Here is a 24,793-nt window from a genome sequence, read left to right as displayed (position 1 = left end):
GTGCAAGTTGTGCTCTATTCATTCCAAATGTCTTTATATCCGGTATTATAATGTAATAGTCTGAAGAAGCCATCTTCGTATATATATATTATTGATCAGCATCAACAGCGGAGAGAATATAGCCATGCCCGTAGATTTAGTATATTTTGAATGGATATACAAATGGTCATGATATATTTTTGTATTTGTGGTATATTAATGTCGTATATTTCATTTATCAGCATAAACAGTGGAAATGCAATAGTCATGTCCGTAGATTTAGTATATTTTGAACTTTTTGTATTTATATTAATTTGGTTTATTTTAACGATAATATCGCATTGTTTTGTTTTTAGGTATAATAGGTATCGGGTATCTTAAAGACGAGCATACTCGATTATTACTTCTTTCTATCTACATATCTTTGGAACTCTGCAAATGAATGGCTACTTGATAACTTTTTGGAATTCCAGGCAGCATTGCCCCAAATAGTATGCTACACTTTTTAAATGCTGATCATCTTTATTAAGTATACGACGTATGTATGTCATCATGATATATAACCACCATCATATTCAGAAAGAGCAGATTGACAAATTGTTCTGTTTTATAATATTATACGATGACTTATAATTGACTAGTATACTTTTTTGAATATTACGTATACGTATCAAATATCTGTATGATAGTTTCAATCATCATCAAGCTCTGCTCAAAAGTGTGAAGAGAATTCAGTGGAGAAATGCAACAACCCAGAGAAAAGCGACCCATATAATTGTGATAAACAAAAAATAAATTGTGCATAGAGAGATGATGGTACTATAACACTTTAATTATCTCGATATTGTTATTTGATCTATGATGTTGTAGTTGTTGGTCTTGTTTGTTCTTGTTGTTGTTGATGGATGTTTTATTTGGAAGAAATATACATTTCTCGATCAATAGAATCAATAATCATAATAATAAAAAAAGTGATTGCTTTTCATGTTTTTGCATCTTGCTTGAGTATTTTGAATAAGCTAATAATAACTTTTTAGTTCATTCTTTTACTTTTATTAAAATTGTTGGCTTTGGTATTTTGTTGTTTTGGTTTTTCTTGTGTTTAAATGTAGTATTTACGAAAAAATTTATTTATTTATTTATTCTTCCTCCTCCTCTTCTTCTTCCTCTTCCTCTTCTTCCTCCTCTTCCTCCTCCTCTTCTTCTTCCTCCTCCTCTTCCTCCTCATCTTCCTCGGCCTCCTCGTCTTCCTCCTCGACGACCTCCTCCTCGACCTCATCCTCATCCTCAACGATGTCCTCATCGGCCTTGGCATCCTCCTCACCCTCGGGTGTCTCGGGCTCACCGGCCTTCTTGCCTGGTCGCTCGCCGAACCACTTTGGCAGTTTGGCTATAGAAACGATAAACGATATATGCGATTAATTGTGTGCTCAACGAAAACGAAAATCGACTGATCAAACTCGTTGGGAGTTGAGTTATGACAAACAAAATAATGAATAGTTACATATATGGAAAACGACATGACACGACATGAAATTTCACAGATAACTGTTATGGAGATAATTGATTGGTGTGACTGTAAACTACATCATCTCAATTGAATGTTATCGATATGTTGTCGATAGTTGTGTGTCACTGTTGTTTTCGCACTGTTTAGGGTTACCACCGAGCTACATACATTTTTGACGGCCGGTGTATTGCTCCTTCTTCTCGTTCCAGATCTTCTCGTTCACATCCTTGCTGATCTCATCCCAGCCCTGTATTTGTGTGCCCACCAGTGTGTATGTGCGTGTGTGTTTGTGTTTGTGTTCATTTTGAGGTTATGCGAATGTGACGTAACAAGTACAGTTGACACAACAAAACATATGAAAATAATAGTGTACATAGAACATAGAAAGAAATAAAAGAGATTAGATGATGTCGTTAGCTGTGTACTTCCTGTGTTTCCTGTCGCTATACTCTCTTTTTTGTTTTGCTGCTTCAGTCCCTACTCCCCTCCCAAACCCGATTGAAAGTCTGATTGATTGATTGATTGACCCCGATCGTTAGGCTATGACACAATGGATTAAGTTTGCGGGCACTTTGGCGGTGCCTTTGGTAACACAAATAAATATAACATTAAATCATGTGCGAAAGAGAACATATTGTATATAGTATAGTAGACATAAACTACATATATGTGTACATATGTATGTAGTATACATTTAGTAAAGAGGTTGTTGACATTGATTGATCGATTGATTGAGAACGCGATTGGCGTGGGGTAGCGCTTACATTTTGTGCGCTGAGTAAATCTTTCCTGTTTCTCTTGCCATGATTTTTCTAAGTTTTCCGCATACACCGTATTATAGCCCTAAATGTGTACAAAAAGAACAACTCAAAAGATTTGATATGTTTTCTTTTCGTTTTTGTTTCTGGAAATACTGCTTAGTGAGGACCCCAGATAATATTCTTTTTTTTTCTTTTTTCTTTTTTTTGTTCTTGGCACTGGCAAACCGAATACTTACACCCTCGAAGAGCTTCTTCTTGTCGTCATATGAGCGGGTATCCACACGTCTCTCATATTTGGAGGCGACTTGAATCTTGGGCTGGAATTATATGGATGAAATACTGTTTTACTCGGACTGTATGAAGTGGGAGAGAGATTCTGGTTACTTACCGGGTATTTGCCGGTCAAGGCTTCAGGGTCGAGACCCTTCTTCAAGGCTTTGTGCCTGAGCTGTTGCTTCTGTCTTTCCTTCAGCTCTTTCAACTGGAGAGTGGGGAAGAATGTTTATGACGATGCTGTTTTGAATATATAGTTTCGGATGAGGTTTACTCACATCGTAGTCCTGACGTTTCTGCCTTTCTTCCAAGTCATACTTCTCAGTTTCCAATTTGACGATGAGCTCCCACAGTTCCTGGGCCTTCTCACGCAGCTTCTGCTCGCCAAAGCCTTCGATAGCCAGGGGCTTGATGCGGAACGACAACGAGATCTTCTTCTCCTCCTCCAATTGTTCCTTAGTCTTGTTACGTTCCATGGCGGCGGACGACAGTCCCAACTATAGTGTGCGTGCAATTTTCGAATTGTGTTCGAATGTTTTTCCATTTTTAATTCACACATTTCGTTGTGTTTTTTTGTTTATGGTTTTTTTGTTGGGTGTGTGTATTGTTTTTTTTTTTTTTTTTTTGTTTTAGAGAGAGTGAGAAACACGTTTTGTGGTTGGGGGTTGCAGTTGGTTACGGTGGTACGTGTGTGTTGGACAGGTACAAAGTTTAGAGTGAAACAAGACATGTATTGCAAATGAATAGATTAGAGACATTGTCAGTGTACGTGGGTGTGTGTGTGTAGTGTAGTTGTGTGTGTGTAGGATGAAATTAAATTTGATTTGGTTTTGCAAATGACAACGAACGGATTACGAATCGGATATATAGATAGATAATATACACAAACAAACAATCAAAACAAACAAAGAAAAAAAAAAAAAAATTGTGGTTTTTTTTTGTTGTTGGAGTTGGTTTTGGTAGTATAAGGAACGTAAAAAGTACGAATTGAACGAGAGATGAATGGAGAGATTTGGAGAATGGGAAGTGTATCAGTAGGCTGCATTTATGGAATTTCATATAATTACCACGCCTGTATCCTTCTTGGCAATGGTGAAGTTGGGTCCCTTCTTGTCCTTGTCCTTCATGGCCTGCAACATGGCTTGGCGCTTCTTCTCGGCCTCCTCGAGACGCATGCGCTTCTCTTCGATTTCGCGCTGCTTCTTCTCTTCAACCTCACGGACGCGACGCTCCTCCTCCTCCTTCTTGCGCTGGGCCATCTTCTGCTCCTCCTCGGCACGCGAGATCTTGCGCTTGGCCTGCTTCTCCTTCAGTTTCTTCAGCTCATCCTCCTCCTTGGCTCTCTGTTTGCGCCATTCGCTGATGTATTCTTTCAGCTGTTCATCGAGATCGGAGCGCTTCTGGTCCTGACGCTTGATGAACTCTGGATCGCCCTCACCTCTGCACAGCGCACAGATGCAATTTGAGTAGTGGGCGGGTGGAAGGGGGTGTGGAAGGAATAGATACTCATATTAGTTTAAATACTATATACAGCAAATACTATATATAGATATATGATACTATTTTACTACTAGATAGATTGGGTCACTAACTAAGTTACTAGTATCAGCTACTAGCAGTAGTTGTTGTTGTTGTTGTTGTTATCGTCCATGAATTAATTACATCGACATCTATATTTTACTCATTTTGTGGAGTACGCTCTGCTCATATACATATGTATGTACATCAATGTGCATATATAGTATATACATATATATAGGTTTATTTTGTAATTAACGACAATTAGTAGCCATTTCTCGGAAGCATTATTAGGTCTATTGAGTACTACTCTACTACGCATCAAGTTTTAGACTACACTAGTTAAAAAAATGTATGTAAGGCAAGACTCACAAAAAATATACTTAATACGATCAGAATATGATATTTTTTTTTCTTTTTGTGATTAGGTATTTATATACAATATACAATCATACGACTATTGGATAGTTCAGAAAGTGGGAGAGGGGCAAAGTTGTGCCGCATTTACGACTGTATTTTTTTTTTCAGTTTGTGAGTTTCGTGTGAGTAACGGATTAATAGAATAAGTACTTGTCAATCGGGACATACATACATACATATCACTAACATATCACTAAGAATTTAGTACAGGTTAACAAACTTTACATTTCTTTTTTTTAATTGTTTTTTTTTTTTTGTATTATATTTTGTACACATTTCGTATGGCATAAACTTACTCGGCTGGTGTCTGAGGTGGTTTTCTATACGTGAGGCAAACATGGAGGTGGTTTATTTTTTTTTTTATTATTATTTTTGATATATTTGGTGGTTTTGTGTTTCAAAAATTGTTTGGTTTTTATTTATAACGATGTTCACGATGAAGTACGCAAAAACACGTGTCGGGTTGCGATATTTTTTTGATGTTGTTTTTTTTTTTTTTTTTTACATGTAACAAAAATATTTATATTGGTTTTGTTTTTTTTTTTTGATTTTGTACAAACAAAAAAGTCGTTGAAAAGAAAGAGAAAAACATTTGTTGTTTAAAAAAAAATTATTGCAAAATTATTTGTTGTTGTTGTAAACGAAACGAAAACGGTTTAAAAACAAATGTAAATTAAATGTAAGTACGTATTTGTTGTTTTGTTGTTTTGTTTTCTGGCATGTTGTTGTTGTAGTTGTTGTTGTTCTAAAAACTAAATTCCAAGCAACGAACTGAAAGCTCTTTATACAAAAGAAAATATAGTTCACAAACTCAAACTCAAACTTGAACTTGAACTGGAACTGGATCTGGAACTGGAACTGGAGCTGGTCTCAAATGAATGTATTTGTTGTTGTTGTTGAATCGAGAGAATTGCAATTTGGTTGTTGTGCTTTATACAGAGAATCAATCGAATGGAGAGGTTTTGTTTTTGTTTTGTATTGGAAATGAATTTCGAGCAACGAATATAGAAAATAGAAAATTGTCAAACTCAAAAATTTGGACTAAGCTCAGTTTTTTTTTGTTTTTGGATTGCAAACATTCCGGTTGCTGCAGCACACAAATTCAATCCTGTTTTTCTTTAATTTATTTTTGCTCATCATTACAAAGCACTTGTTGGAATTGAAAATGTTTCTAAACTAAACTAGTTGCGATATCATTTGAAAGTATTGTTTTGTTTTTCTGTTTTTCTGTTTTTGAAACCAATCAGTCAAGTATTTGATAATTTGGAATATGAATGTAATTAATCGATCTAATCGATTTCTAAACCGCTCTACACTGTCGTCTATACATTTAATTTCGAACAAAAATTATGAATAGTTATGATTTTCAGCAACGCAATTACTTACTTCCTGTAATAAGAAACAGAGAAATGGGAGAAAGAGAGAGAGAGAGAGAGAGAGAAAAACAAATTGTGATTTAGAAATTTCCATGTCTTAAATTCATTATTGATGAACAAGAAGCCAGGCCAGCGATAGGCGAAATTTTTACGTTTTGCTTTTTAGAAATATTATTTTTTTTTATTTTGGTTGGTTCTCAGAATTTTCGAATGGTTTTATTCATTTTTACGAATTTTGAAATAGGATATAGGGATAGACATGTTACGAATACGATACACATAACTATATATATATATATATTGATAGATAGACAGATATATTTATATATTTATTTTAAATATATATATGCTGCATGAAGGATTGAAAGGGTTGAGCGGGGGGGTGGGAGGAATACACATATAAATATATAGACAGCTTTATATACAGGACTTAGCTTAGCCAATTTGGTTTCTGGAATTTTCTCAAATGGTTTTGATTTTTTTTTTTGTTTTGGAGCGGGAATTTGGTTCTGGAATTTTGTTTGCGAGGGTTTTTCGATTCTAGAATATGATATCGTTGCTTATAATATTTTTGTTTGGTTGATATGTGGAGGGTAGATGATGCTGGTTAGTTCAATTTGTTCTATTGTACAGGAATTTTGAAAAGTATTTTATAGGGAAAAGATTGTGTGAATGGTTGGTTGGTTGGGGGGGGGTGGGAGATAATAAATATATCACACGAGTACAACAACACTGAAAACAAATACGAAAAACAAAAAATAACAAATATACAGCAAAATAATGAGATAAACGATAATGTAAAAAACGAACGTGGGATGAGGAAAATAAACGAAATTATTTACAGACAAAACACACACAAACAATTATAAAATTTTTACGTAAAGGAAATTTTGGCATTTGCACATTGACTTTGTTTTTTTTTTTTTTTGGTTTGGTTTTTTTTTTTTTTTTGCATAACAAATACGAAATACAAGGACAAATACAATACATATAGAAAATTTTGGGGGTGTGTAAATTAAAATCAAATCATAATTTGTTATCGAGAGAGGAAAAAAAACACAGGAAGAAAAACACCAATCGAGTTTTTAGCGGCTCGAATTTGGTTACAAAATTACTTACGTCTCCTCTCTGGTCTCCTCGACAACCTCCTCCTCCTCGGAACTGCTGGCGAGTTCGTAATTAAACGTGAATCGAATCGCATGATCATGTATTTGGTTTTGTGCAAAAAACAATATCACAGGTGCATTTTTTTCGTTTTTGTTTTTTTTTTTTGGGTGGTTTGGTGCGTGTTTGTACAAGTTGTTGTTGATTGGTTGGTTGATTTGTTGTTGTCAAAGTTGTTTGTTATTCGATTTCGATTTCGATTTGTCGAGAGAAACAAAAACGGCAACATTAGCAGTTGATTGATTAAAACGATTGGAAAACGATGATTGGGTTTTTTTTTTTTGGCGGGTTCAGGTTCGGGTATGATGGGTCCATTTATATTGTCGGGTCGGGAGGGTTTTCAATGAAAGTAGAGAATGTATAAAAACGGAATACAAATCAAACATGTGCCATACTACAAAAAATATATGTGGAGACAAAATCCAATGAATACCACACACAACATAGGTGTTGGGTTAATTGAATTGATTAAATTGCAACTATTACTTGTATATATTTATTTATAGAAAACAAAAAAATAATAATAACACAGAGTAGTAATCTTTAAATCGATCTGTTGCGCAGAGTTTACCCGAAACTGTTTGACTTACTAAACAAATGTACTTAATATTCATCTTTTTCTTCTTCTTCTTCATTTCAATTTGCATTTACAATTCTCACTCAATTTAGCATTATTGTCGCCAAAGACTTGTACTTACGTGTATTCCTCATCGTCGGACATGGTTACGGTTTAGGGTTGAAAAAACCTAAAAAAAAAACAGAGAGGGAATATTTACATATTAGTTAAGGTTTAGTAGTAGTAACTAAGTAACTAATATTCAATCAATTACAGCTAATGCTAAATTGCAACAATTGAACAGCAACGAATTGAACGACAACAGCGCGACGAAGTTGGACAGCAGCAACAACAACAGTGGCTAAATCTAAATTCGTAACAGCCTCCTTCTTATTCTTCTTCTTCATTTTCTTCCTCTGCTTCTGATTCTTCTTCTTGCGTTGTTGTTGTTGTTGGCTTAGTTGTTTGTTGTTGTCATTGTTGTTTTCGCCTTGATATCGCACTATATTTAGACACCACATTTCTATACAGGCCACTCGCTCTCGCTCTTTCTCTTTCTCTCTCTATCTATATATTTATATGTATGTATATAACTGTATATATGTCTGTCTGTGTGCTGTCATAAGAACCACCATACATATACACATGGAGGCAGCATTTTATTTTTATATAGCCGGCGACAATCGGCCATCACATCATAATTTCAGCGCCTCTTACAAAATTCGGTTATTTAATTTTCGCTTCTCTATTCTTTTAATTTTGCTGCTGCTGTTGCTATATATAAAGATCTCTACATATATGTATGTATATGTGTATACGCATATATGCGCTCGCCTACATATATAATGCTTAATTCTTGTGTTGAGAAATACTTTGGCTAACTGTTAAAAATAGATGCGCCGTATTGAATTTCTCTGACGGCAGTCGTAAGCTTTTCGAAAAGCTTTCACGTTTCTGCGAACATTTTTCTCGCTTGTCTTTTTTTCGCTTTCTTTTTTTCGAAATTTTACCTTGGCACTAAATCAAAGACGCTGTTAACTGTCCAAGCAACAGAACTGAACTAAACTGATCCGCACACTGCACTGAACTCAATTGACAAGCAGATGTTAAAAGTCAAATGCATGTGTCAAAATCGGATCGGATCGGACCAAGAGAAATGCAGCCTGGGGCGTGGTTAAGAGTACAACTACAACAACTAATTTCGAATATTCGCTTGAAAAGCTCTCTTCTCAATATGATTTCATAATTATGAAATTTTTCGTAATTTACATGCAATTTATGTGGGTCAATCGCAAAACGTTAAGTTCAATAACTTTTTGTGCACTCAAAATCTAACTGTGTTTACAGCACGGAATATTATATATGTTTAATTTCCTGCACTTATTGTAAGAATAGTGCTTAAATTTGTCTGTGAAAAATATCAGTAAATTTGCATTTACTCTATCAAACATGTGTCTGTTAAAATAATCTACATTTTGAAGAGGACTTAATTGTAAATTTCTTAATTCCTTGAACAGAAATCAGCTACTTTATAGTAAATACTTGACCTGATCTATGTGGAATATAAATATGAAATGAAGATAAAGAAATTCTGTGAATTCTACAATTGAGAAATAAATTCTTTGCTCGAATATATCGAAATTTGTCAGTGAAACTAGAGCAGAGAGAGAGAGAGAGAAAAGGAGATCGCTTGTGGTCTGGACTAAATATAGAAAAATAAATATTCCAGCACCGATTTGGACATATCAGTATCGGTTAGTGTATATATATATATATATGTAAGTGTGTATGTTCATGTGTGTGTGTGTGTGTTGGTGTGGGTGATTTTTGAATGCCTGCCCAATTCATGCTATCTAATGACGCCTGCGCATTGGAGATATTTGCTAAGGTAAGAACTGGCTAGCTGACAATCACACACACACACACACACACACGCGCGCGGACACACACTCGCACACGCACACATTGGCAGCTTATTTTTAAAATTTATAGAAGACAGCAGAAAAAAAAAAGAAAACGAAAAAAACAACAAGAGGCTGAATAAGTTTTATAGCTGCGAGATCATATAACACTTGGCTCTCAGGCTGTGCTCTCATTTTGAGATTGAGATTTTGTTCGTATTCCTGTTGTTGTTGTTGCTTTGCTGATTGTTGTTGTTGCTGCCGCTTGTTGTTGCCGCTGCTGCTGCTGCTGTTGTTGTTGCTGTTGCTGTTGCTTATTGTTGTAGTTGTTGTCGTTGTCGTTGCCGTTGTTGTTGTTGTTGGCATATGCCCTAGGGCAATTATTTTTAGTCTTTCGCATTGAACAAAAAAAATGTACAAAAAATACAGAACAGCAACCAACAATAAAAAAAATATAATGTTGAAAATTCAAGTTCCATTTCGGAAATTGTTTTTTTTTTTTCCTCATTTGGTTTTTGTCATTTTTGTATTTATCAATTTTCATTTTAAAATTTTCGTCGGGCACACTGCATATGGAAAATTTATTCAGCACTTGAAAAAAAATTGTTGAAAAAAATTGGCAAAAAAAAATGCAGACCACAGGATTATATAAGAATCAAAAGAAAGAAAAAAAAAATTCGTATGCATTTTTCATTTCGAATTAAAGTATTAAGTCAGTATTTATTTGGTATATTCCTTTTTTTTTTACTTTTCTTAGATTGTTTTATTCTTTTTGGTTCGTTTCGGTTTTTGTTTGTAAGTTCAACGCGCAAGGATTTGACGTTTATTCAATAATTTTATTCATAAATGTTCGTTGTTGATTTTGAGAACTGTTTTTCTTTATTTTTTTTCAATTTTCAATTTTTTTTTTGATTTAACACTTGGCTAGGCCAACTTACTTAGGGAAAAAGAAACAAATTGAACTCTCAACTAAAGTCCGAGCAGCTGACGTCGTAGGAGCGAATGCTGCGGTTCGACTAAACAGACTGACGATCCAAAGCGATGCTACACGTTATGTTAAAGAATTTTTCTTTCAGCTTGCGGAAAATGAAAAGCATTTCCCACCACTACCAATGCACTGCAATCTCTGTGTGTGTGAGTCTATTAAACGAACGGGCGTGAAAAGGCGCGCTATATTCTTTCTGGCTCGCTGGCTGGCTGGCGATCCCCAAAAAGCGTTTGGCCAACAACAAGTGGCGGCGTCTGTGTGTGTGTGTGTGTGTGTGTGGGGGAGCGAAGTGTAGAGCGAGGAGAGTGGAGAGCAGGGGTGCGCTATAGCGACAGCGACAACGACAACGACAGCAGAAGCAGCAGCAGCAGCGACTACGCAATCGAGCTAGAAATGCTTGGCAACCATGGCGCAGGAGTGCGCATAGTTATGCATGGCCACTGTGAGAGGGGAGTGGGGAGGGGGCTGGGGTCGTGGGCGTGTGGTGGGCAGCTGGTGTGAGCAGAGTAACGAATATTCAGGTGGGACTGGGACGATCCGCATTGCGTTGCCAGCCAGCCAGCCAGAGGCTGAAACATAAACTTGCTGAATAAACAAAGCAAGCACACACACACACACACACACACGCAGATAGACAGACACACACACACCAACACACACATAGAGGATACATTTACAGCAGGCGATTTCCAAAACGAATACTTCCAATTGGCTGTGTGCTAAATGGCGACAGTGTAGGTGTAACTTTGAATATATATACACATACATATATGCTATATACTACATACATATCTACATGTGTGTGTGTGTGTGTGCTGTGTGGAGTGCTGGCGTATAGCGCATCGCATGCGTTGGCGTTTGCAGTTGTTTTTGGAATCAAATATCGTTGAACATAAATTTCACAGCCATTAAATTGCTGCCATACAGACACACACAGACAGCGATTATAGTACGTATGTGTGTGTGTGTATTCACATAACTAGGCTATAGCTGTGCTTTGCATAGTTTTATTTTCCTGGCAAATACGAGAATGAAATCTTTTTGGCGATATCTAGTATTTTGAATATTTAGATCAAATCCAACTGCAGCTCGTTTAACATATATATACTCGACATATACGTATATATAATATTTGAAATATAAATATAACATTGTATTCAATCAACATTGCATTGCAACATCACATCTCTGAGCACAGTGCATGGCCCTTAACGTCGTCCATATGGCGGGCTGATCCACCTCAACTTTAAATATATACATATATACATATATAAGTCATACTATATAGCAAGTCTGTAGAAATGCACACGCTATATATGCGCTGACGTCGATATCGGCTGCCAAATTGCCGGCCTTACTGCACATCGTCCATCCGTCCGTCTGTCTGTCTGTCCGTCCGTCTGTCTGTCCGTCTGCCTGCTTATAGGTTCGAACTATTCGTCATTGTTCTGCTTTTCATCTGCATTCCCAATCGATTACATTCAATATCATTGAACCGATCAACATTTTTGTACACGAGAGTACTCGCTTCACTAAGACTCGCAAAAAAGCTTATTTCATACGCTGATTTTTCCAAAAATGAAAAAAAAACATCCGACAAAAAAAAAAACATTCTGTAAAACGAGGTCGCAAATGCTATCCATTTCAAGAATTCCACTCATACAGCGTCTAAAACACTATTTTAATTAGAGATATATTTATAACTAGCCAACGTTTGCCCGGCATTGCCTGTGTTTATTTTCCTCGATCTGAGGGAGCATCTGGGAGGAGAACATTTCACACATCCACTGAAATAAACATTTCATATATGCTTTTCTCCAATTTATAAACAGCTTATTGATTATCCATCCATGGGCAGCACTTTTTTTTTTTTAGACATCTCCAAAACGATCTTTTTAGAAATGATTGGTAAATTATCACTCGATTTGCTTGATGGATTGAAAGGGGCAAATTCATATTCATATTCGTGCGACCTTTTTAAAAGCCAATGCAAATTACCCTTCTTTAATATTTATGATTTACATAAGTTGATGTCCATCGAAATTTCCAAGCTCAATTATTCTTTATTGTGTTGATTTAAACAAAAATCATTTCAACACATTTTTGGTGGGTTTTAAAATAAATTTTCGTTGAAAACATTTTCGTTATTCTTAAACTTTAAAAAAAATTTGACATTTTAAATTAAGATTTCAATTTCGAAATGAACCATAAGTATTTGTGTTTATTTTATTTTGAAGATATTTTCAAATCAGAAAAATAATTTTAATTTTTTAACTAAAATAGAATTAACATTATCGTTAAATATAGATGCATCAATTTGTATACTATAGGTTAAGAAGCGTACTATAACGTTGTGCCTCCAGGAAATGTATGAAACAGGCAGAGGGAGGCGTCTACGGCTCTATAAATTATATATATATTCTTGATCAGCAAAAAAAAGTCGAGATGATATAGCCATATCCGTCTGTCTGTCTGTCCATCCGTATGAACACCTAAATCTCAGAGACTATAAGGGATAGAGATATCATTTTCTTTAACATCACTTTAGATCATAAGATCAGATAAAAATTGTTAAAGTTATTTAATAAATCCCTTTGAATTGAAAAATCGCCTACTTACTACTGGTTTTAGTAGCTTTGGCTGACAATCTGGTATATTTTATACATATTTTGAATGTATAGGCTTTGATATGTTTTAGTATTTTTGCCGTATAGTAAATTGGTATATTTTAAGAATAATTGTGAAGTGTCGCTTTCTTTCTTTTTATTAATATGAATATGAGCACTCCTAGGAATAGTCTACAAAAGTATTTTTTTTAGGATAATTTCAAAAAATAATATTTAAAAAATGAATATTAATTTCTTGGAGCAAGGAAGTTTTTATTTTATGTTTGGATTGATTGTGTTATTTTTTGTTTTGTGTTATATGTAAATGTTCTTCTACCAAAAACGATATTATTAAAGTATCTTTATGTCGGTCTTGACTTCAAATAAAATATTTGTGATTTCTATTATTCTTAGCATTAGTTTATATATATTATTTAAATATATTTTGCGTTTAGTGCTTTCAATAAGAATTTGAAAAGTCAAGGAATTTATATTTTATACCATACTTCAATCCTTTTATCGTTCAAAATCCTAAACAATTTAATATTTTAAACAACAAAAACTTTGCTACAGCTCATGCCGCAGTCTTTAACTATTTTATCATTCGATTTGAGCTTTGATTGAAGTGAAAAAAATATTCATGTATTTTTTTAATTTCCTAATATTAAGTTATTAATTTAATTAAAGTTGTTTAAACTTTCTTAAATGTTAACAAGTCTTCAAGAAATGCCATTCTATTCTATAATATTATAACAAATGTTGTAATATATTTTTAATTTTTTAAATGAGAGTGTTATTAGATCATAAAACTTAATTTACAAAAAATTCAAGCTCTTGCCTAAGCTAATATATTTATTTTATTAATTAAATGCATCTATGCATTTTTAAGAAAATGTTATATATATTTCTTGTTTTGTTTTTCAACTGTGAAAAGTATGTGCTCTTAAAATTAGACCTGCCTCTGCTGTGATTTTGTTTCTCAAATTGGCACTTACAATAACAAAATGTACGGATATAAAGAAACATAAATAAATAAGCATGACAATCCAACATAATTGATGTTAAACATTAGAAATATATGCAGTGCAATGTAGCTTGAAATTGACCTACTCAAGTGCGGATTAGAAAACTCCCAAATAAGATCCTTCAAAGAATCACATCAAATGAAATTAACATTGTTAGATTTAGACGATAGCGATGTCTGGAAAGTGGCAATTAACTCTTGAATTGGCAAGTGATTAATTTAATAGCTGCACTTCCTTTCAGACTCATAAGATTCATTTAGTTGGGATACTTTCAATCCGTATTTATGAATTCAAATTTAAATATACTTTAAGCAGATCTTCTGTACTACTTATTACTATTATACGCACATACACATGTACATATATGCAGGTATGTACATATGTATGTAGTACCATATGTCACATTAAAAACTTTGATCTTAAAAAGAACCCAGCAAAATATTTCAACAATCTGTTTCGCATATAGTACACGTATGTGCATATGCTACAAAATACAATATACAAGTATACATAGACATATAGATATACATGTTGTTTTTTTTTTCTTTTTATTTTTTTGTTGCCTTCAACTAAATTTCAATTCGCATCATCTTCAACATCAACAAAATGAAGAAAACAAATAGCAATGTTTCGGGGTATGGTGCTATTTTTGGGCCTTTTATGTGGGCGAAGATGCGCTCGGCTAGCCTTCGGTTTTTGCTTCGTCTCAGCAATACAATCGACCACACATACACACATATATATATACGTACAGTGGTTGAATGTATGTATGTATGTACGCTATGTGTAGCTTATATCTACTAGTTAAATGTCTATCTATGGGGGCTGCTTATTGTACCGACCTCAACGGATGCATAGAAACTTAGCATAAACATCGAAATCAATTTATATTTCGATGTGATTATTGAAATATGTTTAGCTTAAATCATTTCTCAATTCTTTTCCAAATCAAATCTGAAAAAAATATTCCATTCTTGAAACTTCATTTGGAAGCCAACTTCAACAAGTGTCTTACGAATGGACCAATCGAAATAAGTAATAAACATGCTATATACTATTTGAATTCTTTGCTTTGCTGATTTGAGTTTCGCTCAAAGCGTCATCATATAGTATGACAAGTTACGAAATATATGATTTGTGCCAAAAATTGACTTTGAATTCAAGAATAGTTTTGAACTTCAGAACCATTTTACTATTTGCCATGGTTGTTATTTATTTGTTCAATACATTTTTTATTTGTGTCTTCAAAACTCGGTCACCCAAATAGATACTTATGTATCATACTAAATATATTATGTATGGATACATATGTAAATGCTTTTTTGCACGTACTTAAAATAATGACAGAATATCACTTGTGAATGAACTTGAATAACTTTGCATTAGTCATAGAAATGCTATGGAATAAAGAATAATAAATTGTAAAATACAATAAAAATATAATAAATAAAATATCGATATTTAATACAAAAATATTTTCATATTTACTGTATGCTTTTTGTTTTCGTTCAACGATATAAAGCAAACATATTTTGTAACGAACAAAAAAACTCGTTCTGTGTGTGTGTGCCAAATTTAGAATGTATACGTGCGACGTTCAATTTAAAAATAAATTCAACCAAATTAAACGAAATGAAAAACAGCAAAATATAAAGCATTTAAGAATGAAATCATAGACAGCAAAACACAAAAAAACAAAACTAGTTGGACAACAGCACAAATTTCATATTCACAAAATCTATATTTCTTCATATTTGTTATTTATGTTTTGTGCTTTCATTATTGCAGTTTACTTATTTTAACATACCGACTTAGTACTTAAAGTTCTTCACTAAAACTACAGGACTTGAAATGTTGCAAATAAATTGGAATAGTTTGAATATAAAGTTTGAATAATTGACTTGAATATAGAATTCTGGATTATTGTTAAAACATTCATATTTGTACACAAAATTATTTACACCAAATTTCCCGATTATTTATAGAACTTAGCTAACAAATAATATAAACGTAATTAAATCAAACTCCGATCGAAGTCATTGACAATTTTACAACAATTCTTTTCGACATTATATTTTACATTTCAAATCAGAGTTAAAGATGATTTTAGTAAATAAAATTCCATTCAATTAATATACAAATAAGAAAATTAATTCAAATGATTTCAATTACTATTAGAAATGAATATGTTGACATAATTAATAATAATAAATAAACAAAACAGAAGATAAGTATATATATTTTTCATTTAATCGAGTCCCCTACGTGCAGCAGACTACTTCATGGGAAAATTTTGTGGAAATTTCCACCAAATTTAAGTTTTTCCTACTCCCACATTTCGATTTTATTACCTCGTCTAATTTGTAGGTAAATAAGCAACTTTTTTTGTGAAATACTGATTCGTGCATGTACATTTGCAAAATAAACGTATTCATAAACGTCAATGAATTGTATACATTAATTTCATTATTTTCTTCCAATACAAATATTCTTGACGAATTTCAACATCTTGGTTTAAATTTAAACTTTTTAGAATATGCAATAAAGGCCAATAGTGTAAAACTTCTATTTCCAAACTCCGTTACCGTTATTCTTAACGGATCGCCTCTGTATTCAAATGTTTTGCAATTTGTTGGATAATCGATGCCCTAATCAACTGTCATTTGTTATCGGTTAACCACCACAAGAATTCGACGATACCCATATTATATACTTGTCGGAAATTAAATACCAAGAAATACCGGACTTGACAAATTATCTGTTTTGTTGATTTTTAAGTATTTTGTTTTTTGAATAATTAAGAAAATTAAAGCAATTCAAAAAGTTGCGCCACATGTTTAATTGTTGCAGCCTCGCACCAATTGAAGTGTTACCAAGTAGGTGGTAAGTGTAAGTATATTTCTCGACGTATAACAGTATATTTTGCAAATACAATTTGTGGTCACGCTGTCAGCAACAACTCTATTTGCAAATTTTGAAGAACAACGACGAACGAAATTAGATAGCTCTTTGTATACATACTATAAGGCGTACGCACGTATTTACGTGTAACTTGGAATTTGTTGTGAATGCGGGTTTGGATGTAACTTAACATTATCGCCTTGTGACGACGTAGCAAGGACTTTTTGTGCTAGTGCGTGTGCTTGTTCTTCCTCCACCCTCTCAAATTCAACGTTTAAGTTTTTTTGTTGCTGTCTGATTGGACTGACGCATCGTTTGCATCGTTTCGCTTGACATCATGGCCAGCGAGCCAGAGAACAAGCCACCTATATTGCACATTCTGGTCGTTGGCTTCCATCACAAACTCGGCTGTCAGGTGGAATTCTCGCATCCCCCTCTAATCGCCGGCTCCACGGGCCGCAACGAATGTCCATCGGGCTGGAAGTATCTGCCCACCTTGGCGCTGCCCGATGGTTCGCACAATTTTGTCGAGGATACGGTCTTTTTTAATCTACCCAGTCTCTTTGAGCCGGCAGCCAGCATATACGGTGTGTCGTGCTATCGCCAGATACCCGTCGAAAAGTTGAAAATACGCACCGCTGACGTGACCCGCAGCACGGTACAAAAGTCCGTCTGCATCTTGGCTCGACTGCCCATCTATGGCTACATTGAGGTAAAGTTGGCACTCATTGCGGACGCTTTCTTTGACCAGGGCGACTTCAGTTGCACCGAACTGCTGGTGAAAGCTTATCAGCAGTTGAATGCCTGTTTGTTGGATGAGGAGACGCGCCGCCCTCTGCGTCATTTCCATGTGGGACTGTCGCTGCGTGAGATTGTGCTGCACTGGCGCCACAAGACGCTGATACTGTTCAAGCTGCTGCTCCTGCAACGTCGCGTTGTCTGCTTTGGCTCCCCCGTGCGTGGCATGTGTGTCCTCATCCTGGGCATGGCGTCGTTGATACCACGATTGCTGGAGAAGGGCTTCCAGGAAGTGGCCTGTGTGCGTACGTCGCGCCCTCTTTCGCCCATGCCCGACTTTACCGACTCACTGCAACGCGAAGCCGCCGCTGAGATTGAGGTGGAGACTAAGGTTCATACGGAGGCTGAGGCTGTGCCTGAAGCAGAGGCGGAGGCAGTGACAGAAGTAGAGGCTGAAATTGTGCCAGAGGCGGAGGACCTAACGCTAGTCTCGTCGGCAGCGTCAGCGGGCTCGCAGTGCGGTAACAGCAGCGGTAACACGTCGCCGCATACAACGCCAAACTCACAGTCGCAGGACTCCAGTAGCTGTCCGACAACAACGCCAACGCATCCGGAGCTGCAGCGTGTGGACTCCACGGAAAGTGGCCACAGCGCCGGCAAACGCAATGGACGCAGCAGCTCACTGACCCGTGAGGCCAGTGTGGACACCTTGGCATGTAAGTGCTGTGCGCATCAGTTCATTTTTTAAATAATTTGTTATACTCTCGTATTCTGTTTGCAGCCAATCTTGCAGCATTGTGCGCCATCAATCCGGATGAGTATCGTGCGCCAGTGAGCATATTTGCCAGTGGCAATCTCTGCTTGCCGTACTTATCGCTACCATACATGGATCTGCTTAGCGATCCCATGGTACTCTCCTATATCATTGGCACCTCCAACGTCCTATTCCAACAGAAACGTCAGCTGGCTGACGTTCTTGTCGACATTGAGGCTGCCAATCTGGACGCCCACGATCCGGAACTGCGCCGTCAGCTGGTGCTAAGCACCGAGGATCTGCGCTACATGGACTTCATACTGAAACACGTACAAACGCCCAAGGAGGATGCCGAGGGCAGCGAATACTGGATACGCGAGCAGTTCCAGGGCTATATTCTGGCTTTGCTGCGCACTGCGGTTGCACCTGGTATGTTGTGGATACAATTGTGTTAGCTATAGACTTTCTGTCCGTCCATTTGTCTGAATTCCTCGGATCTCAGCTTTTATAGAAAGCTATAGCTAATCCCGAGAGCAGAGCTCACAAAAAAAAGAATTTTTCGATCATCAGTTCGAGTAAACAATAAGTACAATCGCAGGTAGTAAATTTATAAAGCCATATACAGTTCCGAGTAATGTTAATAATGGCCCACTCACGACAAAAAGTGATGCAGTTATCTGCAATGTGCAATTATTCCAAATGAATGCACGCCAACATGTGACAGCCACTACAATATACCAATATTTTTGCTTACTCGATGAATGACGCAACTTAATAGCTTTTGTTTGTGCGAGTTTAACTAAAAACGAACTAAAAACAAAATCGATGTTATACTCTTTTTATTAAGTTAACAAGTGACAACACTCAGCAGTTAATAATGCATATAATTATCTTTTAAAATTACATTAGATGAACTTCAATTGAAATCCTAATTTTATCACTATATTGGCAGTATTCTATTCACTTAAAACTCATCTTTGTAAAGTGATTTGAATTGAAATGAAAGATTTTCTGAGCGCCAGATACAAATATCGAAAGCAATGGATAAATGATGTATTTAGTTATAATCAGAGATCAAACTAAGAAGCCTACTAGAGAAGCTTACATAATCTGCCAATACAATTGTATAATAATAACTGAATCAATGACATTAATTTTATTTTATAGATGTCAAAGACAATGATCACTTCAATGCGCAGTTTATGAATGCATTTAAGCGCACACAATGCTATCAGGAATGGTACGATGTGCGACCCGAACCCGAATTTTTTGATGCACTTCCCGCCGGTCATCCGTTTGCGGGCACTCTATCCGTGGCGGACATGAAGCTCAAGCTGGCACAGTGAGTAGTCTCTAAGTACACAAATCATATCGTTTCCTTCAAATTGAATGCTTGTTTCCCGTACTTTGCAGAACTATGCAGAATAGCGAAAGTGGACGCAAAATTAATCAGGCCGTTAATACGACCAGTCGAGCTGTTGGTGGTGCCATCTCTCAGGCGAAAGGCGCCTTCTCCAGCTGGTGGTCGTCGATTACAACAGCGCCGCCAGCTAATAGTGCGGGTACAATCGCCGGAGCTAATTCTGCTGGTGGCAGTGAGAGCAGCAGTCAGAGCCAGAGTCTCAGTCACATTGATGAGGGCATCGATGGTGCTGCGGTGTCGCAACAGCCTCAAGAGATCTCAGTTACATTCCAGAACCACAAAGACGATACGCAACTGGATGTGGCCGGTGTCAGCATACACATTTCCAGTCAGATCAGCGAGGAGAGCCTTGAGGAGGCGCATGATTCGAGCGCTAACTCACCACAGCATCAACAACAGGGCATCGTGGAAATTGGTCGCGAAGCCGAATTGCTCGATCGGTGCACCAACAATGAGCAGCAGGCAACAACGACGACGGCGAACTCTCCTCAATCGCAGGCGCAATCTCAGCCACTGCGTGCTATTGGCTGCGGTGGTGATCTGACGCTATCTAGTGGTACAGCAGCCGCTGTTGAGTGTAATAACGGGGATGTTTTTATAGTTTGATCACCGCGAGCTACGCACAAGAGCAGCCACAATGCAACAACAACAATAAGACACAACTTTGTATAAAAAATTTATCTAAGCTATGCTATACATTACCATTAATTTATTATCTATCTATTGCATTATTTTCTGTCTTATGTGTGTATTGCATTCTGTTTCGCATTACTCAAATTGGCCAAATATTATTATATTATATTATATCCGTATCGCGTATTTGTATTGTATTCGTATCGTAGTTTTTGTGTGTAAGCGCCGCGTCACCCAAAGAGCTCCTTCCCCACTTCACAGTGTACTCGTCGAATTTATGATTCTTGTACTAGTCCAAACAAAATGTAAAGCTAATCCGTACCAAGTGCAATTTGTAACCAAACTTACAACGATGTGGCAATAACTAAGTGATTGTCGTTGCCCTCTCTGACGTGACGCAGATGGCACGAGAATCGAGCATCCGAAGCTAATCCAATAGTAGCTCTATCTCTCTCATATTGATATTTTTTGTTTGTGTTTGATTATTATGTGGGGTGCGCTTCCGAGTCGTCAATATAATAGATACAAACATCAGCTTATCAACCTAATTACTTACTATACCATACATATGTACCTGTGTGTGCAAAAAAAAAACATTGAAAAGCTGTTTACAAACTCGATCGACTTCGACACGTTACCCCGCGGCACATGAACTTCGACATTCAGATCAAATAATATTTATAATCGAAATGTAACTACTTCATTTGTACGTTTCCTCATGCAAATTAAAAAAGTTAATGAATTGAATAAAAATATTGCAACTTTATGTTATTATATGGGTCATTTGTGATATTTCTACATGATTATTATACCCTCTACCAATAAGGTAGAAGGCTGCGGAGACTAGAAGAGATTAAGATATGTTTTTTCGATACCACTTGATGCACGCAGATCAAGTTTGTTTTCATTTTTGCCACGCCCACAACAACAACCACATTATTAATAATTATTATAATTACTTATGTTGTAGTTGTTGTTGTAATGTCCGAATATATGTTTTTAAATTTTAACTGGTTTGGCTTTTGTGCATCGGTTGCCTTTAAGATTTCAATTGGCGCTCTATTTAAGTTTTCGTAGTACCGGAAACAGACGACTGATGGCGCCACTCCAGCGACTTGCTGTATTTCTGCTTGCTGCTGATTTATGTTTGCCTGGTATTTCACCTACTGATTTGGCAATTTTGGCCACATCGTTACAACATTGAATGGCCAACAACAACAATCATATTATTAATATTTGTTGTTTTAATTACTTATGTTGTAGTTGTTGTTGTAATTTCCGAAAATATGTTTTCAAATTTAAACGGCCTTGACTTTTGTGCATCAGTTGCTTTTAAGATTTGAAATGGCGCTCTATTTTAATTTTCGTAGTACCGGAAACAGACGACTGATGGCGCCACTCCAGCGACTTGCTGTATTTCTGCTTGCTGCTGATTTATGTTTGCCTGGTATTTCACCTACTGATTTGGCAATTTTTGCCTCATCGTTACAACATTGAATGGCCAACAACAAAAACAACCACATTATTTATAATTGTTGTTGTAATTACTTATGTTGTAATTTCCGAAAATATGTTTTCAAATTTTAACGGGCTTGACTTTTGTGCATCGGTTGCTTTTAAGATTTCAATTGTCGCTCTATTTAAGTTTTCGTAGTACCGGAAACAGACGACTGATGGCGCCACTCTAGCGACTTGCTGTATTTCTGCTTGCTGCTGATTTATGTTTGCCTGGTATTTCACCTACTGATTTGGCAATTTTGGCCCTATCGTTACAACGTTGAATGGCCAACAACAACCATATTATTAATATTTGTTGTTTTAATTACTTACGTTGTGGTTGTTGTTGCCCATTCAACGTTGTAACGATAGGGCCAAAAAAACATATTTACAAAATTTATCGAGTTTTTGAAATTTGCAATTTTCTTGTGCTCGATAAAGTATTGCGGACCAAGGATCCTGGCGTATTATGCAAGTTAAGAATTCTTTGTGCCCTACTGCAAAACTTCGCCCACGTATCAAGTCCGCCCACATTAATCCCTTGGTCCGCCGCCTAGTCAAGTTTATTTACAATTCAAATACAGTTTACAAAAGAAAACGCATCAAAAAATGCACTAAAATATTGAGTTTGCAGTACTCAATAGGTCTTAGGTTTGTGTAGCATAAAAATCATTCTATTATTTGATTTACTATACAATGTACAATTTAGAGCTACAATGATTTATTCCCGTTTATCAATAAATGTTTATCAATCAACTCTTTGAGAAGCGACAAAGGCTGTATCCCATCCAGCTCCTGTTCCAAATTGCTCAGAATGACGGTGTTCTCAGCAACTTTTGCCTTGACCACTTCCAGTTTGGCTTCGGCTTCTGCTAACATTGCATTTTGTTCTTTGATAAAAATTTCTTGGGCATTTAAACGCTCGCGTTGTCGCTGCTCGGCGGCACAAAGAAATTCCTCATTTTCTTGTCGCTTCGCCAGCACCTGATGCTCCAGCTCATCATAGACTTTGCGCTGTTGCTCAAGTTGGCTGTTCAGCTCCAGTTTACGCTCGATCAGCTGCTGTTGATGCTGTGCCAGCATCAACATTTTCGTTTTATGTGATTCAGCCAAGCGAATGCACTGCTGATCGTATGCCTGGATTAAGGAACTCAGTTTGTTGAGTTCGAACTCGAGTTTGCCGTTGGAGTGCAACACTTTGGCATTGATCTTCTCCAGCTGCCTGCAACGCTCCGCACACTGCTCTCGACGTTGTCCCAGCAACGTAGCCAGTTGCGTCAGCCGCTTGCTGCATGCCACAATGTCCGCCTGTTGCGGTGGAAATGGCAGCTCCAGTTTCATTTGATTGTTCTCGCTGGCACTGCACACATTGGAGTCGAGACTGATGTTCTGCGCATACGTATTAAGCTTTCCCACCTTGTCCACCAACTGTTTCTTGGCACGCGACAGCTGCACCTGCTGGTTATAGCCACGGTCCGTAAACTCTTGTATTTGTCTGCTGTAGAAGCGCTGCTTGTTCTCCAGATCGCTTAGCATCATTCGCAGGCTTTTCAGCTGCTCTGCCGTGTAGCGTTGGGTATCTACCTTGCGCTGCAACTTCTGCAGCTCCTTGCGTTGCGCGTCAGTGCGTTCAGCACTCTCCTTGCGGAACATCCGCAATTGCGCCATCTTATCCGTGTGCTCCTGCGTATTGTTGCGTATGGCTTGTAGCTCCTGCAGCAACTGCTGCTCCTGAGCTCTCAGCTGCAACAGCTGCTCGCGCTTATTATCGCCGGATCTTTGCAGCAGTTGTTCATCCAATTGCTTGCACTCGTTCCTCTGACACACCAGATCCGCATCAAGCGCGTCTCCATCGTTGAGGTCGGTCAGGCATTTGATGATACGTTCACTAACCTGGGTCTTTAGTGCTTCATATTCATTCCAGTTCTGCGTATCCCAAACAACAAAGCTTTGCGACGCACTCACGAACAGCAAGTGATTCGTCTCCTCGGATAGCACAATGTTGTTGACGGTGGCATTCGCATGCGATAAATGCGAAACCGATCGATCCGTACTGCTGTCGTGCAGATTACTCGTTTCCATGAACGGAAACTCTTCGTATTCGTCGTCTTTGGGAGAAGGCGCCAAGTCCTTGAGAAAGTCAAACATGACAATCACGTGACCAAACGACGATGGTGTTGTCGGCGTCACTAGCCACGATTTGTTCACTTGAAAAGGATACTTGATCTTATGCAGTGCATTTGTTATGTCCTCCACATGATTGTTGCCCACATTGACCTTATTGCCAAATATGAAATGGAATAAGAACTTCACAATGATAACAAATTGTTTCATAGTCATTTGACGCAATGAAATTGCACCGCGACTGAAGTAATCCTTGGTGAAGCCTGGCATCTCATGCGTCTGCATCATCTTATCCAGATATTCGGCTATCACCTGTGATTGCTCCTGTACCCATTTTTTATCCTTGTGCAGCGGGAATAGACCGCGTTCCACTGACGATGCTTGGCGATGTCGCAATGGTGTTGCACTGCTCAAGTTGTGGCTGGTCCGCTGCACGCTGCATGACGGACTAAACTGTGTCAAGCGCGTTTGCGGCAATTGCGATCTAAACAGTTCAAGAGTAAAACATTTTAATACACTCAATTGGCCGCCTGCCTCTTATGGAAACTTGCCTCGTTTGCCGTCGCTTTCGGACGCTACCATCGTCACGGGCTTCTTCGTGGAACTCTGATGTACGACGCGGCTGATACATTACACTCTAGTAATT

General features: G+C 37.0%; 2 protein-coding genes across 22 annotated transcripts; one reads left to right on the top strand and one right to left on the bottom strand.

Moving 5' to 3' along the window:
* Positions 1 to 790: 790 nt before the first annotated feature.
* Positions 791 to 24,793, bottom strand: LOC133847184 (troponin T, skeletal muscle). Of its 21 annotated transcripts, none has more exons than XM_062282028.1 (10): positions 10,397 to 10,530; positions 7,700 to 7,747; positions 6,957 to 7,001; positions 4,758 to 4,781; positions 3,591 to 3,963; positions 2,802 to 3,020; positions 2,639 to 2,731; positions 2,487 to 2,567; positions 2,254 to 2,332; positions 791 to 1,369 (listed from the first exon to the last, which is right to left on the bottom strand). In XM_062282028.1, exons 2-10 carry the CDS (start codon positions 7,720 to 7,722, stop codon positions 1,119 to 1,121), a joined length of 1,188 nt encoding a protein of 395 aa, XP_062138012.1. In that variant the 5' UTR covers positions 7,723 to 7,747; positions 10,397 to 10,530; the 3' UTR covers positions 791 to 1,118. The 21 variants fall into 21 exon arrangements, with proteins under 21 accessions (XP_062138012.1, XP_062138011.1, XP_062138027.1 ...); XM_062282027.1 differs by lacking the exon at positions 2,254 to 2,332 and adding an exon at positions 1,658 to 1,736; XM_062282043.1 differs by having other exon boundaries at positions 6,957 to 6,998.
* LOC133847846 (late secretory pathway protein AVL9 homolog) lies at positions 17,020 to 21,309 on the top strand. The gene is made up of 4 exons (XM_062283105.1): positions 17,020 to 18,432; positions 18,498 to 18,899; positions 19,638 to 19,812; positions 19,884 to 21,309. The coding sequence occupies exons 1-4, from the start codon at positions 17,316 to 17,318 to the stop codon at positions 20,497 to 20,499; spliced, it is 2,310 nt and encodes a 769-aa protein (XP_062139089.1). The 5' UTR covers positions 17,020 to 17,315; the 3' UTR covers positions 20,500 to 21,309.

Source organism: Drosophila sulfurigaster, chromosome X (assembly GCF_023558435.1).
Source record: "Drosophila sulfurigaster albostrigata strain 15112-1811.04 chromosome X, ASM2355843v2, whole genome shotgun sequence".
Classification (NCBI taxonomy): domain Eukaryota; kingdom Metazoa; phylum Arthropoda; class Insecta; order Diptera; family Drosophilidae; genus Drosophila; species Drosophila sulfurigaster.
The sequence above is the reverse complement of the archived record's forward strand: the minus strand, read 5'-3'. Positions and strand labels throughout refer to the sequence as shown.